This window comes from Odocoileus virginianus, chromosome 1, assembly GCF_023699985.2.
Source record: "Odocoileus virginianus isolate 20LAN1187 ecotype Illinois chromosome 1, Ovbor_1.2, whole genome shotgun sequence".
Classification (NCBI taxonomy): Eukaryota; Metazoa; Chordata; class Mammalia; order Artiodactyla; family Cervidae; genus Odocoileus; species Odocoileus virginianus.
The window spans coordinates 68,419,463-68,444,409 of NC_069674.1; the positions used below are offsets into that span (position 1 = coordinate 68,419,463).

The 24,947-nt window shown below is 46.8% G+C and overlaps 1 protein-coding gene across 6 annotated transcripts in view; it reads left to right on the top strand.

The window, feature by feature from the left end:
- The window catches only part of ATXN7L1 (ataxin 7 like 1), a 251,977-nt gene that overhangs the window by 76,851 nt on the left and 150,179 nt on the right, over positions 1-24,947 (top strand). For 5 of the 6 annotated variants that reach the window (XM_020888568.2, XM_020888569.2, XM_020888578.2 and 2 more), the window contains exon 3: positions 19,896-20,000. The exons of the other annotated variant lie outside the window; for it this stretch is intronic. In XM_020888568.2, the coding sequence (XP_020744227.2) occupies positions 19,896-20,000 (105 nt within the window). The remainder of the gene's footprint in view (positions 1-19,895; positions 20,001-24,947) is intronic. 6 annotated transcript variants of the gene reach the window in all.

Below are 24,947 nucleotides of genomic sequence, written 5' to 3' on the forward strand. Positions count from 1 at the left end.
ACGCTAAGCCTTCCTTATGCCCCAACTCTCACATCCATACATGACTACTGGAAGAACCATAGCTTTAACTAGATGGACCTTTGTTGGCAAAGTGATATCTTTGCTTTTTAATATGCTGTTTAGGTTTGTCATAGCTTTTTTTCTAAGGAGCAAGCATTTTAATTTCATGGTTGTAGTCACCGTCCACAGTGATTTTGGAGCCCAAGAAAATAAAATCTGCCACTGGTGGCCATTGTTTTCTCATCTATTTGCCATGAAGTGATAGGACTGGATGCCATGATCTTAGTATTTTGAATGTTGAGTTTTAAGCCAGCTTTTTCATGCCAGTGCAGGGTACATGGGTTCAGTCCCTAGTGGGAGAACTAAGATCCCACATGCAGTAGCCAAAAGATAAATTTCTTTCTTTCTTTCTTTCTTTCTTTTTTTTTTTAAACTGCATCCTCCTGAGCTCCACCCCTAGAGAATCTCACTCCACAGACCTGTCATAGGGTCCAGTCATCTACATTCAGGTGCCAAATTGCACATAATATTCACACTTTTAAAAACCCTCAGCTATTCTTTGGACTGCCCTGGTGGCTCAGTGGTAAAGAATCTGCCTGCCAATGCAAGAGTTGCAGGTTCAGTCCCTGGGTCAGGATACCTTGGAGAAGGAAATGGCAACCCACTCCAGTATTCTTGCCAGGGAAATCCCATGGACAGAGGAGCCTGGTGGGCTACAGTCCATGGTGTTGCAATGGAGTCAAACACAATTTAGTAACTACACAATAATCACTGCTGTTTACTCACCCTGTGGCTTTGATGACTGAAAGCTCAAGGTCTGGTGGCTTTCAACATAATGATTTCATTCTTGACCCTCACTGTTTTGCTCCAGTCAAACAGGGTTGTTTTCTTAAAGTCCTGCTATGCAAAATTAGATTCTAGATCATAGTAACAGCTAACACTTATTGAGAACTTTCCAAGCACTAGACATCAAAAGTGTGTTGCCCATCTCATACTGACAGTCATCTTATTATTACCATCCCCATTTTCAGATGAGGAAACTGAAACCCAGAGGAATTTTTCAAGGTGAAAAGTCCAGACAAGCTGACTTTAGAACCTACCTTGTAAACATGACACTGAGCTGTTTGTAGAATAATGTTCCTCTTCAAGTCTTTGTCTTTTGACCTAACTAGTTCAAGCTGAAGTTCAGTTCAGTTTCTTGGGCATTTGTGTGCCTGTAAGGTTCTGGCATTGTCTGCTGCGTGCATGCTAAGTTACTTCAGTTGTGTCCAACTCTTTGTGACCCTATTGACTATAGCCTGCCAGGCTCCTCTCTTCATGGGGATTCTCCAAGCAAGAATCCTGGCGTGGGTTGCCATGCCCTTCTCCAGGGGATCTTTCTGACTGAGGGTTGGAAGCCACATCTCTTGCCTCTCCTGCATTGGCAGGTGGGTTCTTTACCACTGGCACCACCTTGGGCATCTGAGTGCCTTTAAGATGCTGGCACTGGCATAGGTTACCTCATTGAATCCTCCCAGCAATGTTGTGAGGAAGATGTGACTACTGTGTTCGAGATGAGGAAACACAAACCCAGAGAGCCTCTGTGGCTTGCCCAGTGTTGCATAGCAAGCTCGGGGTGGAGCAGGAGTTAGTGGCTCATCCCCCAGCCCCACAGTCACCCCAGCTGTCTACTAGGTGGGTCTTTAGTCTAGAGTGAGGTGGTTGAGACATTGGCACTCTTTTAAGTATTTGAGCGTGTTTCTGACAGCCTTAATATTTAACATTTAAATGTCTGAGATCGTATATAAAATGTTAGCATACAAATGGGAGAAGATAAGTGTATCTGTCAGCACCAGGTAGACTGGGCTAAGTGTGGCCTTAAATGCAAAGGACTCTGCAGATACTGAGAAAGGGTTACTGTGGCTGCGGGAACCGGAGAAGGCTCCCTGGAGGAGGTTGCAGTAATGCTGGCCTGGAAGAATGTGTAGGACGTTGGTGAGTGTGGAGGGAGGGGCAGTGCTGGAGGAGGATGTGGTGGAAGCTGAACCTGGGACTCAGGGGTGGTGGGGCTGGATCCCAGAGCCTCAGGAAGCTCCCTGAGAATCTGTGCCTTTTCTCCTTGGGTGCAGAACTAACTTCATGCTTGATTTGTGATGGAAGATGTGACTTTTCTCCTCCGGCTGATTGATCCTATTTTCCATTACATTAAAATAGCTTTCTGTAATCCTCTCCATGGTGGATATTTTTCTTCCTGGGCCTCTGTGCTCAGAAGGCCGCCAGCTTTCAGCAGCAGCCCATCTGAGGAGTTGCCAGGTGTATATGACTAGTTGTAGAAGCCTAGATTTGATGGGAGCACAAACACCTCTTTTCATTTTCTGAGAGCGAAGGTCCTTTCTGTCCCTCACTAGCCCTGGTACATGAGTGGCGTTTCCAGCTGGAGTGGCTCTGGCTCTCCTGTTTGCCCCCCTTTCACAGGGGAATGCCTTGGGATATCTGTCAACAGCTTCCTACAGCCTGACCGTCCCCGTGGTCTGAGTGCTTTGGACACTGACTCCTGGGGACATTAAGCAATTCCTGCCACTGCCCTCTGGCTATGCCAAGTGGAAAGACGGGTCTCATAACAGCCAAATGGCACATTTACCTCGGAGCTCTGGCGGCATCATCTCGGTGGTGGTTGTAATCATTGGAGGGCTCACGCAGGAGTCCATAGCCTTGACAAATGGCCTCAGGAAAAAAAATGTCACCATCTCTCTGCCAGTTACAGATAAACCATGACCAGAGCCAATTCTCCTTTGCACTCAGAGCCGCTGACCGGTGCCACAGGATCCAGGGGTCTCTCGTTACAGACCTTCAGAATAGGAGTCAACTCAGCACTGCCGTGGGCCTCACCGAGGTCCCCAGGCCCTGGGATGGCCTCACATTCCTGGCCACAGTCTCACAGATTCTGAGTCGATCCCTCTTCTTCATCCCCATATCTGCAAGCAGAGTATTGACGGAACTGCCCGCCCCCCCCCCAGAGCTGAGCAAGGCCTGGCATGTCTGGGGTGGGAGTCTTCTTGACCCTGCGCCCCCACTGCATGTTCAGATGGCATTTGTAGCAATACCTAAATAGCTGAGGCCTGCCTTGGGGGCAGTCTCGTGGAAGCCTCTGTTTGTGTCTTTTCAAATGTTCACGAGGCGCTGCTGGTAGGCTGCTTCACAGACTCGAGGTCCACAACACGTCATCTAAGAAATCACCCAGGTCGCTGTGCTGGGAAGGGTGGAGCATCTCTGTGGCGGCTGTGCCTGGCCCTACCAGTCAGTTTTTAAATTAATCTCCAAAAAGTGATGGAAAGCCTGATGGGAAGTGCTACTTGCATCGTTGTTCTGGTTTTAGCAGGGCTGTGAAAGCCCCTGGTGGGCATGGTTTGGCTCCCACAGACAGCTAAGGACCCCCGCCACGTTCTGTCCCATTGCCCTGAGCTCTCGGTCTTGTTGATTCCTCAAGATGGAATGAAAGCCTCTGGGCCCATAAATTTCAAGAAACAAGGTGGCAGACGTAGGTGTGCCTCAGAGCAGCCTCTTTTGAAGTCTACAGTCTGTTCAGATTTCAGACAGAAAGCTGAATTCAAGGAGCACTTCGATTCATACTTCCACTTTGCTCCTGCCGCACGAACAGAACTGTGCTGAAGAAGAGAGACACGGGGCTGTGTGTGAAGCGTAGCGCTTGTTCTTATGCAGTTCACAGTGCAGCCCCTGAAAACCAGCTGATGTTTTTTGCTGTTGTCTAAGTTCTCTTTTTCTTTTTTTCATTTAGTTTTGTAAAGCCATATCTCACACTTGTCACTCAAAAATGTAGCCTTCAAAACCATAAAACAGGCTGAGACTGAGTTAAGTCCATCTCAGAACCCCACAGTGCTCAAAACTAGAATGCTTTCTAAGATAGGAGGAGAGATGATAGAGATAAAAACATAGAGATAGTAGATAGATACGATAGACAGATAGGTATGACACAGAGGTAGGTGAGATGAGAGACAGGGATAGAACAGCTATGATAGATCAAGATAGATGATTACTTCAATTTCATTTTTACTTTATATTGAGTTATAGTTGATTTACAATATTGTGTTTCAGATGTACAGCAAAATGGTTCAGTTTTATGTATATTCATTCTTTCTCAGATTCTTTTTTTTTTTTTTTTTAGGGGGACTTGGTTTTATTTCTTTGTATCTATCTCAGCACATAACCCATACCTGCTATGTAACAGGCCTTCAAGGAACGTGTGTGGATGAGTGTGTGTCTCAGATTCTTTTCTCACATGGCTTATTACAGAATATTGAGTAGAGTTCCCTGTGCTATACAGTAGGTTCTTTTCAAGCTAGATGATTGATAGAAGTGACAGAGATAGATGCTATCATCTGTATAGATACCATCTCTGGGAGTAGATGGTAGATAGTAAGTAGGTAGATAGTAAGTAGGTGGTAGTACTAAGATAGATAGTCAGCCTTCACTAACTCCTCTTAAAAATCAATCACTCAGGTTTTATGCTCTATTTACCTTTCCCAGGGATTTCGCTTGTAACATAGGTGTGGCATCCTCCCCCATTCGTCTCCTGACACACTCCCTGATGGACCAGCCATCATAACTGAGGAGTCGGAAGGAAACTAAGGGATGAGTTAGTCCATCCTCCAGACTCAGCTTGCCACAAGGAAGTGGACCATCCTATTCTAAAAGACAGGAAAGGAAGTGTTTTCATTGATTTCCCTTGACTCATTTAAGTTGTTCTTAACAGCATTGTTCTATTCAATCTGGAAATTCTCTTTGACCATAACATGTCTTAAAAGGAACAGCATCACTTCCTTATCCCCAAACCCACTGTTTCTTCCCTGAAATATGGTACCTACCTCCCCGTCACTCAGATCTCTCCTGGGTGGGTGTGGGAAGAGGGAAGACATTACAGACTATGGCTGGAGACTGTACTTGGACTCTGGAGACGCCCCGGGATGGAGGTGGAAGGAGTCACCCCTAAATCCTCTGGAAACCAGCTTTACACACTCAAGCTGTTAACATTCTCTGGTGAGGGAGGCCCAGGAGAGGAAACACCTATTCCACAGAAACAAAGCAAGGCCTGCTGAAGAAGTCTTAAGGGAAAAAGCCCAGGGAGGCCTCCTGATTTTATGAAAACAAATATTATCTTAACTGTAGTTCTCAAGTGGACAGTAATATGGGTATAAAGATTTAAGTGAGCATTTAAGCTTGTAAGTGACTCAGGCAGGAGAACCTGGGAGGGAAGGGAGCCTGTGATGACATGTGACCTTTCCAGAGCATCGTACACCCCTCCACTTGTCTAGTCTTTAAGTGTCAGTAGGCAGGAAAGCCCAGGGAGGGACTAGAATTTTCCCCAATGTGTTGATGCTTCTCTTCTCTCTAATTGAATTGTAGTGAACTAAACAGTCTGGGACTTCCCAGGTGGTGCTAGTGGTAAAGAACCTGCCTGCCAGAGCAGGAGACATAAGAGATGCAGGTTCGATCCTGGGTCAGGAAGATCCCCTGGAGGAGGGCACAGCAGCCCACTCCAGTGTTCATGCCTGGAGGAGAATGTCTCCCGTGGACAGATCCTCGCAGGCCACAGCCTATATCAGGTCACAAAGAGTCGGACACGACTGAAGTGACGTGGCACACGTGTAAACAGTCTTGACTTCCAGGTCCTTGTTGAGCATGCTGTACCCATCCTCTCCCGGCTACCGAACTTCTCCCTGGCTGGGCCAGGGGAGGGGGGCTGGCTTCGTGAGGGACTAATGGGGGTGTCCTCCCCATGCAGCTTATCTGTAAGCCCAAGCAACCTTTGCTCTAAGAAGTGCTTTAGCAGGTTACTGTTTCAGGACTCAGCATCCCATCAGAATGGTTACATGTTCCTCATCTGTCTTTTGGGCCGGAGGTGGGGATGTCAGGCCAGAAGCCAGCAGCCTGCTAGGCTGAAACGATGGATAAGTTTGCCGGACAGGGAGGAACCTGGGTGTCCTGCAGCTGCTCGAGAGGGGGAGAACTAGGGCTGACTGGACCCCTGGGAACATTTTTAGGGGCTGATTGTTGGCATTGAAACCTAAGCCAGAGGTAGGCACAGGGGAGCCCTTTGTGCTGTGGTTGTCTAGGCCACCAGGGTCTTCACTGCCCAGCAGCTCGTCACATCCTCTACCAGGCTGGGCTTAGATGGCTCTTTGTGCCTTGGGCTGAGCCCGGCTGCTGTGCTGATCCAGAGCTGAAACGGGAAAGGTGGGAGGAATCTGGAGCTTTGAGGCCCTGTATCACCCACTGTCCTGATGTCCCCAGGGCGAGGGAGCACCCCTGTGCCCATCCCAAACTCTGTCTTTGCGGGGGCCAGTGCTGTGGCTGGGGTGGGGAGTAGCTGTGGTTTGTTGGAGAAGGAAGGAGCTAGCCTTCATGAGCCTAGGATGGTAGGGACAGGAATCAACCACTCTACACAATGTAGAGGATGTGATGGTTAGATGACATCATCGACTCAATGAGCAAACTCCAGGAGGTAATGAAGGACAGAGGAACCTGGTGGCGTGCAATCCATGGAGTCACAAAGAGTGACATGACTTAGCGACTAAACAACAACACAACAGTGGCCACCCCGCGCATGCCTCTTTCTTAGCTTCATGTAGTACTTGTCTTCCAAAGAGCTCCAAGAATGAACAAATAGATGTAATTGTTAACCTCATGATCTTAGTTAGCAGCATGGATATTAGGACAACTTATTGTCGTTTACAACTTGCCCCTTTGACAGAAGAGAAAGTGAAGGAATATGGGAAGTAAATTAACTTCTTGGGAACTTCAGCCTTGTTAGCTTATTCATTCAGTTCAGTTCAGTTGCTCAGTCGTGTCCGACTCTGTGACTCCATGAACCGCAGCACGCTAGGCCTCCCTGTCCATCACCAACTCCCAGAGTCCACCCAAACCCATGTCCATTGAGTCAGTGATGCCATCCAACCATCTCATCCTCTGTCGTACCCTTCTCCTCCTGCCCTCAATCTTTCCCAGCATCAGGGTCTTTTCAAATGAGTCAGCTCTTCGCATCAGGTGGCCAAAGTATTGAAATTCCAGCTTCGACATCAGTCCCTCAAATGAACACCAAGGACTGATCTTTAGGATGGACTGGTTGGATCTCCTTGCAGTACAAGGGACTCTCAAGAGTCTTCTGCAACACCACAGTTCAAAAGCATCAATTCTTTGGTGCTCAGCTTTCTTTGTAGTCCAACTCTCCCAGCCATACATGCCTACTGGAAAAACCATAGCCTTGACTAGACGGACCTTTGTTGGCAAAGTAATGTCTCTGCTTTTTAATATGCTGTCTAGGTTGGTCATAACTTTCTTTCTAAGGAGCAAGAGTCTTTTAATTTCATGGCTGTAGTCACCATCTGCAGTGATTTTGGAGCCCAGAAAAATAAAGTCAGCCACTGTTCTCCATCTGTTTCCCATGAAGTGATGGGACCGAATGCCATGCTCTTAGTTTTCTGAATGTTGAGCTTTAAGCCAACTTTTTCACTCTCCTCTTTCATTTTCACCAAGAGGATTTTTAGTTCCTCTTCACTCTCTGTCATAAGGGTGGTGTCATCTGCGTATCTGAAGTTATTGATACTTCTCCCGGCAGTCTTGATTCCAGCTTGTGCTTCCTCCAGCCCAGCGTTTCTCATGGTGTACTCTGCATATAAGTTAAATAAAGAGGGTGACAATATACAGCCTTGATGTACTCCTTTTCCTATTTGGAGCCAGTCTGTTGTTCCATGTCCAGTTCTAACTGTTGCTTCCTGACCTGCATACAGGTATCTCAAGAAGCAGGTCAGGTGGTCTGGTATTCCCGTCTGTTTCAGAATTTTCCAAGTTTGTTGTGATCCACACAGTCAAAGGCCTTGGCATAGTAAAAAAAGCAGAAATAGATGTTTTTCTGGAACTCTCTGGCTTTTTTGATGATACAGCAGGGCGCAATTGTGCAGTACTCTGAGCATTCTTTGGCATTGCCTTTCTTTGGGATTGGAATGAAAACTGACCTTTTCCAGTCCTGCAGCCACTGCTGAGTTTTCCAAATATGCTGACATGTTGAGTGCAGCACTTTCACAACATCATCTTTTAAGATTTGAAACAACTCAACTGGAATTCCATCACCTCCACTAGCTTTGTTCGTAGTGATGCTTCCTAAGGCCCACCTGACTTCACATTCCAGGATGTCCCTCCGACTCCAGGACCCTGTGCAGCCTGCTGGCCTTGATACCCCATGAGAGCATGTCTGTAAAGGTCCTCCTCCTGCGGAGGGAGGGATGGGCTGTCTTTCATGGCCATGTGGGCTGGCTGGGGTTTGCAGGGTTGGGGGTGAGAGAAGTGGGAGCAGGGGTGGAGTTTGGGGTTGGGATTGGGAGGGGTCAGTTCAAGCAGCAGAGTGGGGAGCTTCTACCTGCTGTGGGCCTCACTCCTAGCTCCAGCCTTGCCAGGATGTGCCATGTGGCCCAGCCTCAGCGAGAAGAGACTGGGGCTTTTGAGTCCTTGGTTTGTAAGAGAAGGCCCTGTGCCTGCCACCTGCACCCACCCTCCTTGGTGCTGAAAACTGGCCGGCACTGCACACTGCTTGCTTTTGTAGTCCTCCTGTTTCAGTTTCCATTTCCAGATTTCATTGTTTTTGAAGCCTGCAGTCAGGCCGTGAGTTTTCAGAAATATGAAAAATGGAAAGTGACTGCATTTTTTTTTTTTAAATTTTCCTCAAGGGAAGTTCAGTACTCTGCTGGGGGAGTGGCAGGTGTCAGGTCAGAGGTTACTGCTTTGAAGGCCCCAAAATTATTTTGTTCTGTGACTTTAAGGAGAGTTTGGAGTTGGGGGACACACAGAATCACACAGCCATAAGAGCAAAGGAGAAAAGTTCCCCCTGCCTCACACTTTCCATTTGACACAAGTGATTAAAATGCAGCCGAAAACTCTACTAGCAGAGAGAAAAGACACATTAATAAAAACTGGATAATGAGCATATTAAGATTAACGAGAGAAAGGAAGGCTTTTAGAACCAGCTTCTCCCACCATGAAAGGTACTTCTACTGAGTGGCATCTCTGTCTAAATGTGAATCCACTTGGATGCAGCCATGTGTGTCCTTGAATCACAGTTACTGTTCTTCCTGATAACCTCCCCTGTCTTGAGTTTATATAATTGGAAGCCCACAAATCAAAACCACTGCCAGCCAAGCTCATCTTTTTGATAGTTTTCCAAGGGAGTCCAGTGGCACTGGCTCTCCAGCCATCATCACAGGGTTGGCACATCCATAGTTCACACCACGGTCTGTGGATCCATTCCATTACCCACCATGGGCAGAGGCTCACACTTAGCTTCCTGCAGAAGATTCGGTGTGTTGAAATCACATAGTCTGTTTTTTTCATTATGTTGTGTTTTTTTAGAGTCAATTCAAAAGGGAAACTTAATTTTAGAAGTATATGAAACTACTGTTATACTAGAGTCATATGCTACCTTGACATTTTCATAATTTCTATAGCAACTGGGGTGGTTTTAGAACCCTGGAGAAGACTTTGGGGGAAACCTGAGGCCATTTTCTGGGGCCTTTTTTATTTTCAAGAAATTAAAATTCAAAGTTGTTTACTTTGCTGTCTTCCTTTTCCCTACTGTGGGATCTTCTGAGCGAGCACAGACATCACTGCTGAAGCTGCCCACTGCCACCCCACCCCCAGCCCCCAGCCTTCAAAGCTAGTTCGCTTCTAGCTGCTTCTGTGTGCAGCCTTTGCTTAACTTGGCCTTCCTACTTGCAAAAGGAAGGAATCCCTCTTTCTTAAGTGTTTTATCTTTTGAACTCTCACCAGTTGTTGCTTTGTACTACCCAGGTCTTGAGCTTTGGAAGGTTCCAGGGGCAAATTCAAAAGTGCACAGGATCTAGTATGATCCTGCAGCCACAAAACCAGCTGTCTTCCCATCATAGAAACAAATCCTGTACAAACAGCTAATTGGACATGTCACCCTGCCTCTTCCTTTACTTCAGCCATTTTCACTAAGTGAATATTGGATATAAAGGAAAATTTATATACAACTTTGTTTGTCTGAAGTGTTCCCTCAGAAGGCCATTTGTAAAATGCTGCTCCTCCTATTCTGCCAATTTCTTTCTTTCTTTTTTAAAATTTATTTGTTTATTTATTTGGCTGCATCAGGTCTTTGTTGCGGCATGCAGAATCTTTAGTTGTGGCATGCAAACTCTTAGTGGCTGTGTGTGGGATCTAGTTCTCTGACCAGGGATGTAACCTGGGCCCCCTGCATTGGGAACATGGAGTCTTAGGCACTGGACCACCAGGCAAGTCCTGCCAATTTCTTTTTCAGTATTGACTTAAGAAACAGGTCATTAACTACACCAGGAAATCAGTTACTTTTCTACTTTTGTAGCAACCATTATGGTGTCCTAAACTGTGTCTCTTCTTCCTCCGGAGCTGGGCTCTGTCCCTTCCATCCCTCCCCTGCCATCTGGGAGTGGGAGGGGGCATAAAGGTGAGGAAGGGGTGGGTGTTTGGGGGAGCTGAAGCTGTGAGAGCCAGAAAAGACCCATGGGGAATCTAAGTGCTGTCAGGAGGCAGACCCAGGATGCCAGGAAGTTGGTAACATGAATGTCATTGTCAGTTGACTTCCACAGATGGGAATTCCACCAGAAGTTAGGAAGAGAAAAAGTAAGGGACTCTCGCTATAAGTGAAAGTGAAAGTTGCTCACTTGTGTCCGACTCTTTGCGACCCCATGAACTAGGGCCTGCCAGGTTCCTCTGTCCATGGAATTCTCCAGGCAAGAATACTGGAGTGGGTAGCCATTGCCTTCTCCAAGGGATCTTCCCAACCCAGAGATCGAACCCAGGTCTCCTACATAGCAAGCAGATTCTTTACCTTAATCTCAGCCACCAGGGAAGCCACTGAGAATAACCTGTGTGTGATCCATGTATAAGTGGCATTAATTTGATAGTCTGAGCCTAGTCTGTGAATAAGCTCCAGGAATAACCCTTAAAGAGTAAGCATTATATTGTCAGACATTGAAAAGAACTTAATTCTCCACTCCCTCATTGCCACTCCCCCAGCCCCAGCCCCCTTATCACCACCAGAGCTGAACAAATTGTAGCCTTTTTGTGCTCATTTGATACAGAAAATGATCAGTATGTTTACCTGTCTCTGTTGTTCATATGTTTTGGGGCTAATGATCGATACCATTATCATAATTTTATATTAATATATTAATTTCCTCTCAAGTTCACAGAAGCCTTTCAGCATCCAGTCTGGTAGATGACAAATATAATTTTCTCCATTTCGAAGTTATCGAAATTGATCCAGGGAAGAGTGATGCCAGAGTAGATGCTAGTCAGTGGTGTGCTGGTGTTTTCACAGCCAGCTCTCTGAGAAGTAGCCCTGATTTGTAATGGATGCTGATTCCCATGGTGTAAATACTCCCACCTTGGCTGATTCAGGCCACTGACATGCCTCACTGAATACAGACTCAGGAAGAAATGCAATCAGCTCCTGTGAGCTGCCCCGTATAGCTGTCACTAACGATTCAGTTCATGGCCTCAGACTCCTGGGTGAGCACTGAGGACCAGCTCTGACCTCTGTAAACCCCCAGTTAACTCTCAGGTTCAGCTCAACCCCTAACTCACTGGATTGCCTTGAAGAGTGATTTTCAAACTTTGAGTTGTGACCCATTAAAGGATTATGAAATTAATTTCAAGAGCTCAGCATGTTTTTTAATGAAATAGAATAGAATAAAATAAAAAGAAATGAGTAGACCAGGAAATATGAGAGTATAATGTATGTGTTTGATAGATGATGGATGGACGGATAGATAAAACAGGTATGTATATGTGTATGGGGGCCTCCCAGGTGGCACTAGTGGTAAAGAACCCACCTGCCAATGAAGGAGAACTAAGATCCTTGGGTCAAGAAGATCCCCTGAAGGAGAAAATGTCAACCCATTCCAGTATTCTTGCCTGGAAAGTCCCATGGACAGAGAAGCCTGGCGGGCTAAGTCCATGGGGTCACAAAGAGTCAGACATGACTAAAGTAACTTAACACAGCACATATGTATATAATGGGTTGGGGTGAAAAACCAAAAAATACTTACCTAGAATCAAGAGTATACCTGTTTCCCCATCTGCATAATGAAGCTATGGATGTTGCTTTTACCCTGCTGATGATCAGACCAGGAGGATAATTAAGATCACTTCTGTGACAGTGCCATGGTGGTGCTATCTGATGTATCTGATCAACAGTTGATTCATTTGCAGGGACAGAATGGCACAAAACAGACAGGCATGGATTTGTGGTAGGGAAATAATTAAACATGGGGAAATAACTGAACACTGTGATGGGCAAAGTCCCATCATCTTTGTGCATGTTTTCTTGGGGCTTGACCACTGCCTAGAGAGAGCCCTCCCAGTGGCTTGCAACCCTCATCTGTCCACACATGTGTGTGATGGTGCCATGCACATAGAGGGAATTCTATAGGTCGGAGGGACCTTGCAGTTTCCCCAGGAGGTCAGCTGTGAATGGTCCTGAAGAAGAGTCAAATAATGTGCTGCCTGGAGCAAAGACTTGCCCACTGGAGGGAGAAGGAATTAGTTTTGAAAAATAGGGGAGAAGACCTTGAGTAAAGCTTTCTCTACACTCTTTTCCAAATCCCTGGAGGAAGAAAATAAAAGGCCAGGAAAATTTTACAAGCCTTCACAGCAACTCCATGAGGCAAGAAACGCAAGCCCCATTTTATGGATGGGAAACAGTTGCTCAGAAATGTTGGGCACCTTCCCTGAGGTTACACAGCAAAGGGCACTGTGCTCAAAATCCCTCCTTCCAACCCCAGGCCTGTGTAAGTGCCAGAGGTTCCTTAGAGCCTGTTAGTCCTCTATGTAAGCCTTCCATCCATCAAACTGTTTTCCTCATTTTTAAAATGGGATCTTGCTCTTATGAAAGACCTTTGGCTAAGATGGGAACATGGACTATAGAGCAGGGGTCTCTTCCTGATTTACAGATCACTGCCATGGGATCTCTTAGCTTTATTTCCTTGCCTGGTAAGTGGAATGATGGCAACTTTGTGGGTTAATTATGAGGATTACCTGAGATAATGTTATCAGATAGCAAAGTCTAGAAGGATGTATCTTAACATGCTAACAAGTGGTTATCCCCGAGGTGGTGTCATTACAGGTGGTTTCACTTTTGCATTTTTTTTCCCATCTTTGTTCAGTGGTACACTGGTAAATGTTTAACAATGTGGCTTGCTGAAAAAAAGAAAAAACCTGATCTGTAGTGCCCCTTTCCATGGTGTAAATACTCCATGAGGTCTGATTTCAAGCTACCTCCTTGATCTCACGGAACACGTTAGGAGACTTGCACAGTTGGCTCTCAAAAGCTGGTACGAGCCCATATCAACACACCACCATTTTTAACTGTGTACTGAAAGTTCTGTTTGAGTGGTAAATTGAGAGGGAGAGTTAATTAATAGTGTATCCAACATGATGCCAGGCATAGTGATCTCCAATGCTCCCTGGCCTTCCTCCCTCATCCCCAAACAGATGGCACACTGACCAAAATGGCCTGGCCCCTGGAAGTGGTGGTCTGAGAAGCCACAGGGTTTATCCTGCTCCCGTCTGGCAGACTCTCAGAACCCAGGAAGCCTGTTGAGGAGATTCTGAGGTCCGATCACTAAGGAATAAGCAAGCAGGCCGGCAGGTCCTCTCAGTTTCCACAGGAGACATGCTCTAAGCAGACACAATTGAAACTGCCCTGCAGGAAGCCAGGAACAGCCCCAGTGAAGTGAAGGGCCCAGAGAAGGACACCCTCAGCGTGGCCAGGCTTTGCCCAGCCTGACGTTGACCCAGAGGTGTGGGAGACTGGCGGGGAGGGGGGCTCCACAGCTTCCTGAAGGAACGCTGAAGTGGAACCGCAGCCGAAGGCCTGACGGACTTTGGTCAGGTCATCGGGCCCGTGACAGGTCAAGAGCCATGTTCCCCACGCCCACCTCTCAGCCTTCCTTACTGCACTCAGTTTCTGGCACAGAGTAGGTGCTCAGGCAAGTTTGCGGCTGCTTTTTTTGCTTTTTAAATTAATGCGTTTCTTTCATTCCCTTATAGCCTGATCTATTGCAGACAGACTGTAAGGCAGCCCAGGAAATGCTGTTGAATAAATAAATGTTTTAGCCCTTGCCAGCTCCTGGTTTCACATGTTCCTGGATAGAAAATGTGACTAAATCTAAATGAGATGCAAAGTGTTAATAAAGGCTGCCAGTGATTTTTTTTTTTAATTTCTTCTGGCTTTTCTGTATTTTTCAAATGTATCTTCTAAACACACGTATCACTTTTGTTATTTTTTAAAAAAGAATATATATTATAAAAATATTCTGTAAGTTGAAAGTAAAGCAAGAGCGGTGTCAGCAGTGTGGGACTGGGAGTGTCCTCCATGTGCTGGGAGGCTCTGAAGCTAGGGTACCGGACGGACGCTGTGTGGGCCCCGCCTGGGCCTCTGTCACGGCTGGGTTCTCTCTCAGCCTCTCTTGTCACAGGCCTCCTCCTACCAGGCACTGACTAATAACGCTCTCCTCCGGTAACGTCTTAGTCAGAGTGGAAACAGCGGCGAGTCCTAGAGGGGAAATGACAGGCCACGCCTGGAGCCGCAGATGCTGCAGAGACTCCGTGCGCCTGTGCCCCAGCCTGGCCCGCATCCCGCCACGGGCGCGCGGGGTCCTCGCACCAGTGAGGGCCCGTCTCACCCTTCCAGTCCAGCCTCCCCTGGAGCAGGGGTCTTGGCTCCTGGCCATGTGACCAATGTGTCGATTCCATTTCCTTCTAAGTATCCGGGCTGCACTGGAAGCATGTGTTGGGTTATAAATGAGCCGTCCTAACATCAGGAGGAACTCAGCTTCTCTGTGGCCTCCCCCTGCAGCTAGGAGAACGATGGTGTGTCTGATGGTTTTCGGTAAAAACACAGGTTGAGTCGAGAAAATGAGGGCGTGCGGGTGGGGAGAGGAAACTCAGATGTGTGAGGCAAAGCACTTTCATGAAGGCTGTGTCTTTTATTTCCTCTGTCCACCCTCCTCTCAGTGGTCCTGGAGCCAGTCAGCTGAGGAAAGGCAGGGGGAGTGCCCTTCAGGGCTCTGTCTCCACCCAGCAGCCCACGAGGAGGCTCTGACCGCTGGTTTCCTCCAAACTGATCTCCCTACCTCCCACCCCATCTTTACTGAGATATGATTCATGTATCATACAATTTACTCATTTAAAGCATACAGTTCAGTGGTTTGTAATCTATTCACAGCTTTGTGCAGCAATCACCGCTATCAATCTGGGAATGTTTGTATCATCTGCAAAAGAAACCTGTAAACCTTTAGCAGTTCTCCTCCAGTTCCCTCCAGCCCCTCCCCCAGCCCAAGGCAAACACTAATCTCCTCTCTCTGTCTGTGGTTTTGACTCTTCTGGACGGTTCATATAAAGGGGATCATATAATATGTGGCCTTTTGTGACTGGCTCCTTTCACTTAGCATATGTTTTTAAGGCTCATCCATATTTGTAGTGGGGCTTCCCAGGTGGTTCAGTCGGTAAAGAATCATCCTGCCAATGCAAAATACACAGGAGACGTGAATTTGATCTCTGGGTTGGGAAGATCCCCTGCAGGAGGGCATGGCAACCTACTCAAATATTTTTGCTTAGAGAATCCCGTGGACAGAGAAGCCTGGCAGGCTCAGTGCAGAGTCGCAGAGAGGTGGGACAGGACAGAAGTAATTGAATATTCATGCACACATATTATAGCAGGCATCAGTACTTCACTTCTTTTTATAGCCAAATAATATCCCATTGTGTGAGTATATCACATGTCATCTATGCCTTCAACAGTTGATGGGAATCAGGGTTGCTTCAACATTTTAGGAATCAGCGAACTAAAATGGACTGGAATGGGTGAATTTAACTCAAATGACCATATCTACTACTGTGGGCAAGAATCCCTTAGAAGAAATGGAGTAGCCATCATAGTCAACAAAAGAGCCTGAAATGCAGTACTTGGATGCAATCTCAAAAATGACAGAATGATTTATCTCTGTTCATTTCCAAGGAAAACCATTCAGTATCACAGTAATCCAAGTCTATGCCCTGACCAGTAATGCTGAAGAAGCTGAATGGTTCTATGACAACCTGCAAGACCTTTTAGAACTAACACCCAAAAAGATGTCCTTTTCATTATAGAGGACTGGAATGCAAAAGTAGGAAGTCAAGAAACACCTGGAGTAACAGGCAAATTTGGCCTTGGAGCACAGAATGAAGCAGGGCAAAGGCTAACAGAATTTTCCCTAGAGAACGCACTGGTCATAGCAAACACCCTCTTCCAACAACACAAGAGAAGACTCTACACATGGACCTCACCAGGTAGTCAATACCAAAATCAGATTCATTATATTCTCTGCAGTCAAAGAGAAGCTCTATACAGTCAGCAAGAACAAGACTGGGAGTTGACTGTGGCTTTGATCATGAACTCCTTATTGCCAAATTCAGACTTAAATTGAAGAAAGTAGGGAAAACCACTAGACCATTCAAGTATGACCTAAATCAAATCCTTTACGATTATACAGTGGAAGTGAGAGATAGATCAAGGGACTAGATCTGATAGATTGCCTGAAGAACTATGGACAGAGGTTTGTGACACTGTATAGGAGATAGGAATCAAGACCATCCCCAAGAAAACGAAATGCAAAAAAGGCAAAATGGCTGTCTGAGGAGGCCTTACAAGTAGCTGTGAGAAAAAGAGAAGCGAAAAGCAAAGGAGAAAAGGAAAGTTATACCCATTTGAATGCAGAGTTCCAAAGAATAGCAAGGAGAGATAAGAAAACCTTCCTCAGTGATCAGTGTAAAGAAATAGAGGAAAACAATAGAATGGGAAAGACTAGAGATCTTTTCAAGAAAACTAGAAATACCAAGGGAACATTTCACACAAAGATGGGCTCAATAAAGGGCAGAAATGATATGGACCTAACAGAAGCAGATGTTAAGAAGAGGTGGCAAGAATACACAGAAGAACTATACAAAAAAGATCTTCATGACCCAGATGATCACGATGGTATGATCACTCGCCTAGAGCCAGACATCCTGGAATGTGAAGTCAAGTGGGCCTTAGGAATCATCACTATGAACAAAGCTAGTGGAGGTGATGGAATTCCAGTTGAGCTGTTTCAAATCCTAAAAGATGATGTTGTGAAAGTGCTGCATTCAATATGCCAGCAAATTTGGAAAACTCAGCAGTGGCCACAGGACTGGAAAAGGTCAGTTTTCATTCCAATCCCAAAGAAAGGCAATCTGAAAGAATGCTCAGAGTACTGCACAATTGCACTCATCTCACACTTTAGTAAAGTAATGCTCAAAATTCTCCAAGCCGGGCTTCAGCAATACGTGAACTGTGAACTTCCAGATTTCAAACTGGTTTTAGAAAAGGCAGAGGAACCAGAGATCAAACTGGCAATATTTGCTGGATCATCAAAAAAGCCAGAGAGTTCCAGAAAAACATCTATTTCTGCTTTTTTGACTATGCCAAAGCCTTTGACTGTATGGATCACAACAAACTGTGGAAAATTCTGAAACAGATGGGAATACCAGACCACCTGACCTACTTCTTGAGAAACCTGTATGCAGGTCAGGAAGCAACAGTTAGAACTGGACATGGAACAACAGACTGGTTCCAAATAGGAAAAGGAGTACGTCAAGGCTGTATATTGTCACCCTCTTTATTTAACTTAAATGCAGAGTACATCATGAGAAATGCTCGGCTGGAGGAAGCACAAGCTGGAATCAAGATTGGGAGAAGAAATATCAATAATCTCAGATATGCAGATGACACCACCCTTATGGCAGAAACTGAAGAAGAACTAAAGAGCCTCTTGAAGAAAGTGAGAGAGGAGAGTGAAAAAGTTGGCTTAAAGCTCAACATTCAGAAAACTAAGATCATGGACTCCGGTCCCATCACTTTATGGCAGATAGATGGGGAAACAGTGGAAACAGTGTCAGACTTTATTTTTTTGGGCTCCAACATCACTGCAGATGGTGATTGCAGCCATGAAATTAAAAGACACTAACTCATTAGAAAGAAAGTTATGACCAACCTAGACATCATATTAAGAAACAGAGACATTACTTTACCAACAATGGTCCGTCTAGTCAAGGCTATGGTTTTTCCATTAGTCATGTGTGGCTGTGAGAGTTGGACCATAAAGAAACATAAGGAAAGCTGAGCGCCAAAGAATTGATGCTTTTGAACTGTGGTGTTGGAGAAGACTCTTGAGAGTCCCTTGGACTGCAAGGAGATCCAACTAGTCCATCCTAAAGGGGATCAGTCCTGAGTGTTTATTGGAAGGACTGATGTTGAAGCTGAAACTCCAATACTTTGGCCACCTGATGCAAAGAGCTGACTTATTTGAAAAGACCCTGATGCTGGGAAAGATTGAAGGCAGGAGGAGAAGGAGATGACAGAGGATGAGATGTTTGGATGGCATCACCGACTCAATGGAGATGAGTTTGAGTAGATTTCGGGAGTTGGTGATAGACAGGGAGGCCTGGTGTGCTGTGGTTCTTGGGGTTGTGAAGAGTCAGATGCAACTGAGTGACTGAACTGAACTGAACTGGGTTGCTTCCACCCACGGGCTTTTATGAGTAATACTGCAATGACCATGCATGAACAGGTTTTTGTGTGGACATATGTATGCTATTTTGTCTCATAGGCCACATAACTGATCTTTCAACAGTATGTATTTTATTCTGTCACCACTTTGCTTAAAAACCTTCAGTAGCTTCCCATTGTTCCTAAAGTCAGGTTCAAAATCTATGTGTGTGTGTGTGTGTGTGTGTGTGTGTTAGCTGCTCAGTCATGTCTGACTCTTTGCAACCCTATGAACTGTAGTCCACCAGGCTCCTCTGTCCAGGGGTATTCTCCATGTTGATCCACAAAGCTTATACCTTCCGGGCTCCCCTCTTGTTCTTCTGTTTCAGCCAAGAGCTTCCTCCAACACACAGAATTTCCTTCCATGGTGGACTTCAAACTCCCCCTCTACCCTGACCTTTTCTTTCTCTAATCCCTGCTCGGGGAAGCCTCTCCAATGCTTCAGTCAAGGTTAGGTCAGCCTGCCACATGCTTTCGTGGGACCCTGTTGCTCCCCTCCTCGGTGGGTACCACAGACACACCCACATGATGGCCTGTGTGAATCTGGTCAGTGCTTCTCTTTTCTGTTCCAACAGAGTAGGGCCCTTGTTCTTGTTCACTGGTTAGTCCTGGCACCCAGCACGGTTGGTGCCCAGCACACTTAGGAACTCGGTAAATATATCCCAAGTAAAGAATGGATAAAAAAAAAAAAAAGAATGGATAATGATGGCAGCCAGCAAGCCACTTGTCTGGACGCTTCCTTTTACCCTGGCGTCTTCTGCAGGTGATGGGGGGACCTAGGCAACTGCCGAAACCAGGATGACTCCCTTTTCTCTCTCCAGCCCTCCTTACCCTGTCACTCACCAGAGAGGCCTCTGCTTATGTTGAAATGGGTTTGGGTGAACTTCCCCCTCATCCTAAAATAACTGGAGCCTCACTGGGTCCCAGTGAACCCTGGGGCCCTCATTCAGGACAAAGTGGTTCTCTGTGGCATGTGATTCTGAGCAGCCCAAATGCCGTGGACTAAGCCTTCAGTGGTAGCCATCCATTTGCAAGGAAAATGAGGAGGGATTCTTGAAGGCATGGGCTTCTCTGAGAGTAAGGAGCTGCATTTGGACAAGCTGCATTCCCTTTCCTAAAGATGATTGCCTTTCTGCTGGTCTTGTTTGAAAACCTGTCCTGGAGGACTTTCCAAGAAGAAATCGTCCACCTTCTAAGACTTGGTTGCTTTTTCAAAACAACCTGTTTTCCTTTCCCCCCACAGATATGCACTTGTTTGGCCACTACCCAGCACACGACGACTTCTACCTCGTGGTGTGCAGCGCCTGTAACCAGGTCGTCAAGCCGCAGGTCTTCCAGTCCCACTGCGGTAAGTGGACTCCTGCACTGGCCGACGTCCACCATTTGAGAGGAGCCCTGCCCTGAGGCCTGGCCCTGGGTCTGTCTGAGCCCACGGCCCTGGGTGAATCTCCCTGGGGTTCTGCCTCGGCTTCCAAGCCGACTGCCTTAGGGGTAGTCAGGGGTAGTCCTCCTGCCAAAATGTTCAGTGCTGTGGGGACACCGGACAGAAGACGTCCCGTTGTTTAGGTAGGTGGGTGGTGGTCTTTGCAGGGGACAAGGGGAGGGGCAGCAGTGGCTCAAGGAGCCACTCCTGCCGCCTCGCAGCCAGATGTTCGGTTCTTCCGAGAGAGAGGGGGGCCAGGGCAGCCCACCGTGGGGGCCACTGGGGTGCCAGCCCTCAGGAAATGCGAACAAAGCCACGAGTTCAGCTTCTCCTCTTCCAAGAATGCTGCTTGTTTTCTTTAAAAAAGGAAAAAAACAGGCATGTTTGGGAACTTGCTTTCACTCTGTCTTTACATCCTTGGTGTGAAACCCTTCAGCAGGTCCACAGCAAACGCTGGCCTCCTTCAGTGCTGGTGCCTTGGGCACACCGCAGCTAACGTCCACGCGGCCGCTCCCCTAGGAGCAGATGAACAGCTACCGACCTGAGGGTAGGAAGTGACTTAACCCGAGTGGAGGTTTCCTTCTCTTCAAACGGGGTGTTGTTGGACCAGCCGATTTCCAAAGCTGTAATGTGCTCTGAGTTCCAGAACAGAAGTTCCCAATCTTTTGGTTTAAAGTCTCCTCTCTTTTGTCGAACATAAAATCCGAATGCCCTTCCTTAGTGTTAAATTTCAAAGTGCATTAACCATTATACCTAAAAAAAAGTCAAAGCAATTATAATATCAAATACACTTTCACAAATTACATATTTCTCCTTTCTCACATTCAGGATTTCTTCTTTTCCCCTAGCCCTTCAGTTATCACCATTCTGTAATAAATAGGTATAAAATAAAAGCAGATGAGCTTATCTAATCTCACCAGTAAAGGTACTTGGGACTATTGAATAGTTATATATATCATAATATCAGTTACCAATATGTATATATGTATATGACATTTGCATAGTGTTGTGTTTATTTATATAGCCTGCGTCTGTGTGTGTACTGTAGTTGTGTTTCGTGTTTATAATATGTAGAAAGAAGAATCCAGGCTCCTGAGACTTTCTGACCTGCATGGGCACAGAGGCTCCTAGTGAGTGCCATACAAAGAGCTCCTGGCTCTCATTGAGAGGGCAGGTCTTCTGCCCCTCTTGGCAGCCACGTCTGTGACTTGGGGCTACTTCTAAATGTCTCAAGGTTTGGTTTCCTTGTCTCTTCCACGAGTGATGACTTCTGTGGGTGCTTCCCACTCTCACGTTTTCATTTCTGGCAGATAGAGCATAAAAGGAGCAAGTTGTGTGCTGGGCACTCACTGACCTTCTTGCTAGATGCCCTGTAGCAGATGACCCTCCCGTCCGCCAGGAGGAGAGAAAAGGCCAAACCGCTCCCAGGCAGGTTGTCAGAGGCGCGGTGCTGATGTTACCAGCTGGGTGACTAGCAGAGCAGTGTCAAGAGGATCCCACACAACTGGCAGGTCAGGGAGCAACCATGGAGGCTCTGTGGTGCCTGCTCCTGTTTGGCTCATGAAGATGCAGCAAGGCATCGCCGTTCATTCATTCCTAGGATGTGCTGCTCTTCTGGGTGCTGGGGTACAACTGTGAACGAGACGAGGAAAAATCCCAAAAGCCGTCAAAACCTTCCCCGGGAACTTAATTCACTGGCAGGGTTTCCGATGGAAATAACCTAAATGGGACCCGGGACCCCCACTGTGCCCTGCAGAATTCCTCCCAAGGCAAGACCCCACATAGCCAGTGAGGGAGACCTCTAGGGCTAGGGCTTGGCTCCCTTGACACATGCCTCCCTCTATCCTGGGCCTTTTGGTTCAAGAGCAAGTCAAGCTTAGGGGCACAGTCGAGGGTTTTGTAGCCATCTGCTCTGAGCAATGGCAGTAAATTAGTTTGGGGGTTTGGGGTTATGGATCTCATCACCTGAAACCCAGTCTTCTTGGGCTTGCTGAAGCAGCTGACAGGCAGTGGTAGGACACAACCACAGCTCAGCGAATGGAGGCCCTTAAGCCTCCGTCGTCTGTCAGGTACGTATCCCACAGATCCTCACCCGCATTTATCAAGGGCAGGAGAATGCAAGGCAGAGCTCAGAACCAGGGCAACACTTAAGGGGCAAGGAGGATTTCTTAGCTGCCCTGAGAATTCCTCCTATAGTATCACAGTATTTCTTTTCTTGCTCTTTTACCTCCCATGACTAGCCTTGCTGTAATCAACAAGTTAATGAGAATGGCTTTGCACAAGGTTTCAGGGACTGTACTAGATGCTTTCCTTATCTTTGAACATGTAATCCTCTCAACACCCACCGCTAAGTAGGTACCAATATGACTTCCAGTTTGAACTTGAGGAAGCAAAGGCTTAGGTTGCTTTGCCCAGGGTCTCCAAACTAAGCAGGTGTAGAGCCTGATTTTGAATGCAGGCAGCGTAGCTCCTGAGTGAGGGAAGTGCGTGTTCCCTGGCTTGCATAGCCATGGTCCCTCACTTCCTCCCTGTGTGGCTCCCAGGCCCCTCTGTCCTAGCCCAAGCTCCAAGGCCTGCACCCACTTGCCTGCCAGGGAGCACATCATAATACCTGGCTTCAGATTCCGTCATGTTAGCTGCAGTTTCTCTCCAATGGAATCTCGTCTATGGAACCCCAGGATGAATACAGATGCCCAGCAGAGCCACGGGGGTTGAAATTGGGGTGAGGGCTCAAGTGCCACTTTCCTGGCCTACTAAGCCACCAGGGTTCCTCAGAGCAGCATTTGAAGTTTGTTATAATGGAGAGAGCGTGGGCTTTGGAGGCAGGCAGAGCACTTCACATGACTCCCCCATTAACTACATGACCTCAGGCTGGTGGCCTCCACCTGGTCTATAAAATGAGTGCTCTGCCTGCCGCGGGGGTTTTGGTACGAAATGGCTGGTGAGAGGCGCTTTCCTGCGGTACACCCAGGGCATGGGTTCATTTCTCTTCTCCCCATGGCATCGCCGCATGGCCTCCAGCTGGACACGGCTTGTCTCTCTTCATATTCGCAGAACGCCTCCCCCACTCCTGCCTTGCACTTTAGTTACCCGTGGGCTGTCTCAGCTACATCCACCAGCTTCGAGGATCCTTTCGGGACCAGGGATGTATTAATAATACCTTTTCAGCTCTGTATTCCTAGCACCCAGAAATGAATTCATCATCACTGGCCCTGGCCCTGGGAACCAGAGTTGAGGTGCAGTGGAAGGGACACAGCCCAGGGGCCAGGTCCCAGTTCAGCCTTACCCAGCCCTAAGACCCCAGACTCTTCACCTTTTTAAGTGACAGGGGACTGGGCTATGTGTTCTCTTGGAAACTTGCTTATTCTCAGCGCCTGGGATTTGGTGCCTGATTTTAAGGATCACAGCCTATTCAGAGAGATGGGTGCATGGCAGCCTTCAAGATTTCAGTAGCCTGGTAAAGTTAAATGGAAGAAGTTTGTGTGTATGTGTGTGTGTATGTATTTAGGCAGTTGGTTCTGAGGACTTTGGAGGTTGATGGTAATGTGAAAGAGTGAAAGCAATTATGGAAAAAATCATGAATTTTGGAGTCAAACAGACCTGGGTTCCTAGCTGTGAGGCCTCAAGCTAATTACATGACCTTTCTGGGCCTCATTTTCCTCTAAAATGAAGGCGATAGTTCCTGCCTTGCAGAGTTACTGTGAGGAACGGAGATAAAGTAGTTTCCTGGCACATAGTAAGGAAATAAAGAAAGGGTAGCTATTATTGTCAATAAAGTGTGGCTATTTTTTTATTACGTTGAATGTTTCTTATGAAAAATGGGAAAACCAATTCAGTCAAGTGCTTCCTGCCTTCGTTTCTCACCCTGTCTCGGGGGATGTGTGCGTGGAGGTCAGCCTGCGGACTCTGGCCTGTGATTCATCTTCGACTTCCCACACTCTTGGAGGCAAGACTTGTTGGCCTAAAGATGATTACATTGCCAGGAGTCCTGAGGATCCCGCTTTCCGAATATGGTTTATACTTGTGTCCGCTCCTTTGGAAACACCATGAAGCTCTCAGTTATCTCTCTGGGGTCCCTGCCCAGGTCGAGGCAGCCTTGGCCACCTCCCCCCCCACTCCCAGGACTGGCTGCTTTCCTGTTATTCCTGACTTTGTGCCCCAAGCTTGTGTCCTAGATGTAAAAAGTAGGCATGTGCTCATTGCTCAGGAGAACCTCTGCCTGGCTGGCGGGGGCGCTCTCCAGGCCACGGGCTTGGCTGGGCCACTCCACCTGTGTGGGCCCCTTAGGACTGTTTCCTCTATATAGCAGCCCTTTAGATGCTTTTTAAACCTCTGCCCAGGAGATTACGATTTTGAGGGATTGGTTTGTTTCTAAAGTCTCTTAGGTGAGTTGATGATGTTACTTAGGCATTAAGATAGAAAAGAGGGAAACAGAAAAAGCCTCTCCTTGGGTGAACTGATCCCACTCAGCCAATATCCTTACCCTTCATAGCTGTCCAGCCCAAGTTGTGACTTGATACACTAACATGATACGGGAGCCGCGTGGTTGGGAATTGCCTCTCTGGGGTGAGTCTTCTTAGGTTCAACTTCCTGCTCCACTTGTTAGCTGTGTGACCTTGGGTAGGTTACTTTGCCTCTCTGTGCTTCAGTCTCCTATTCTTAAAATGGGATTGTAGTTTTTCTCCTGAGATTGTTTTGATGATTAAAGGAGCTCACTTGTGGAAAGTACTTTTAGCACAGTGGTGGAACAAAGTTTGCTTTTAAAAAAAAAGAAAGAGTTATGCTTGCATTAACCAAGTGATAAGCTACAGAGATTTATAATGAAGTCTTGTCCAAAGGATATTCATTTATGATTACTGTGCAGTGTGAGGA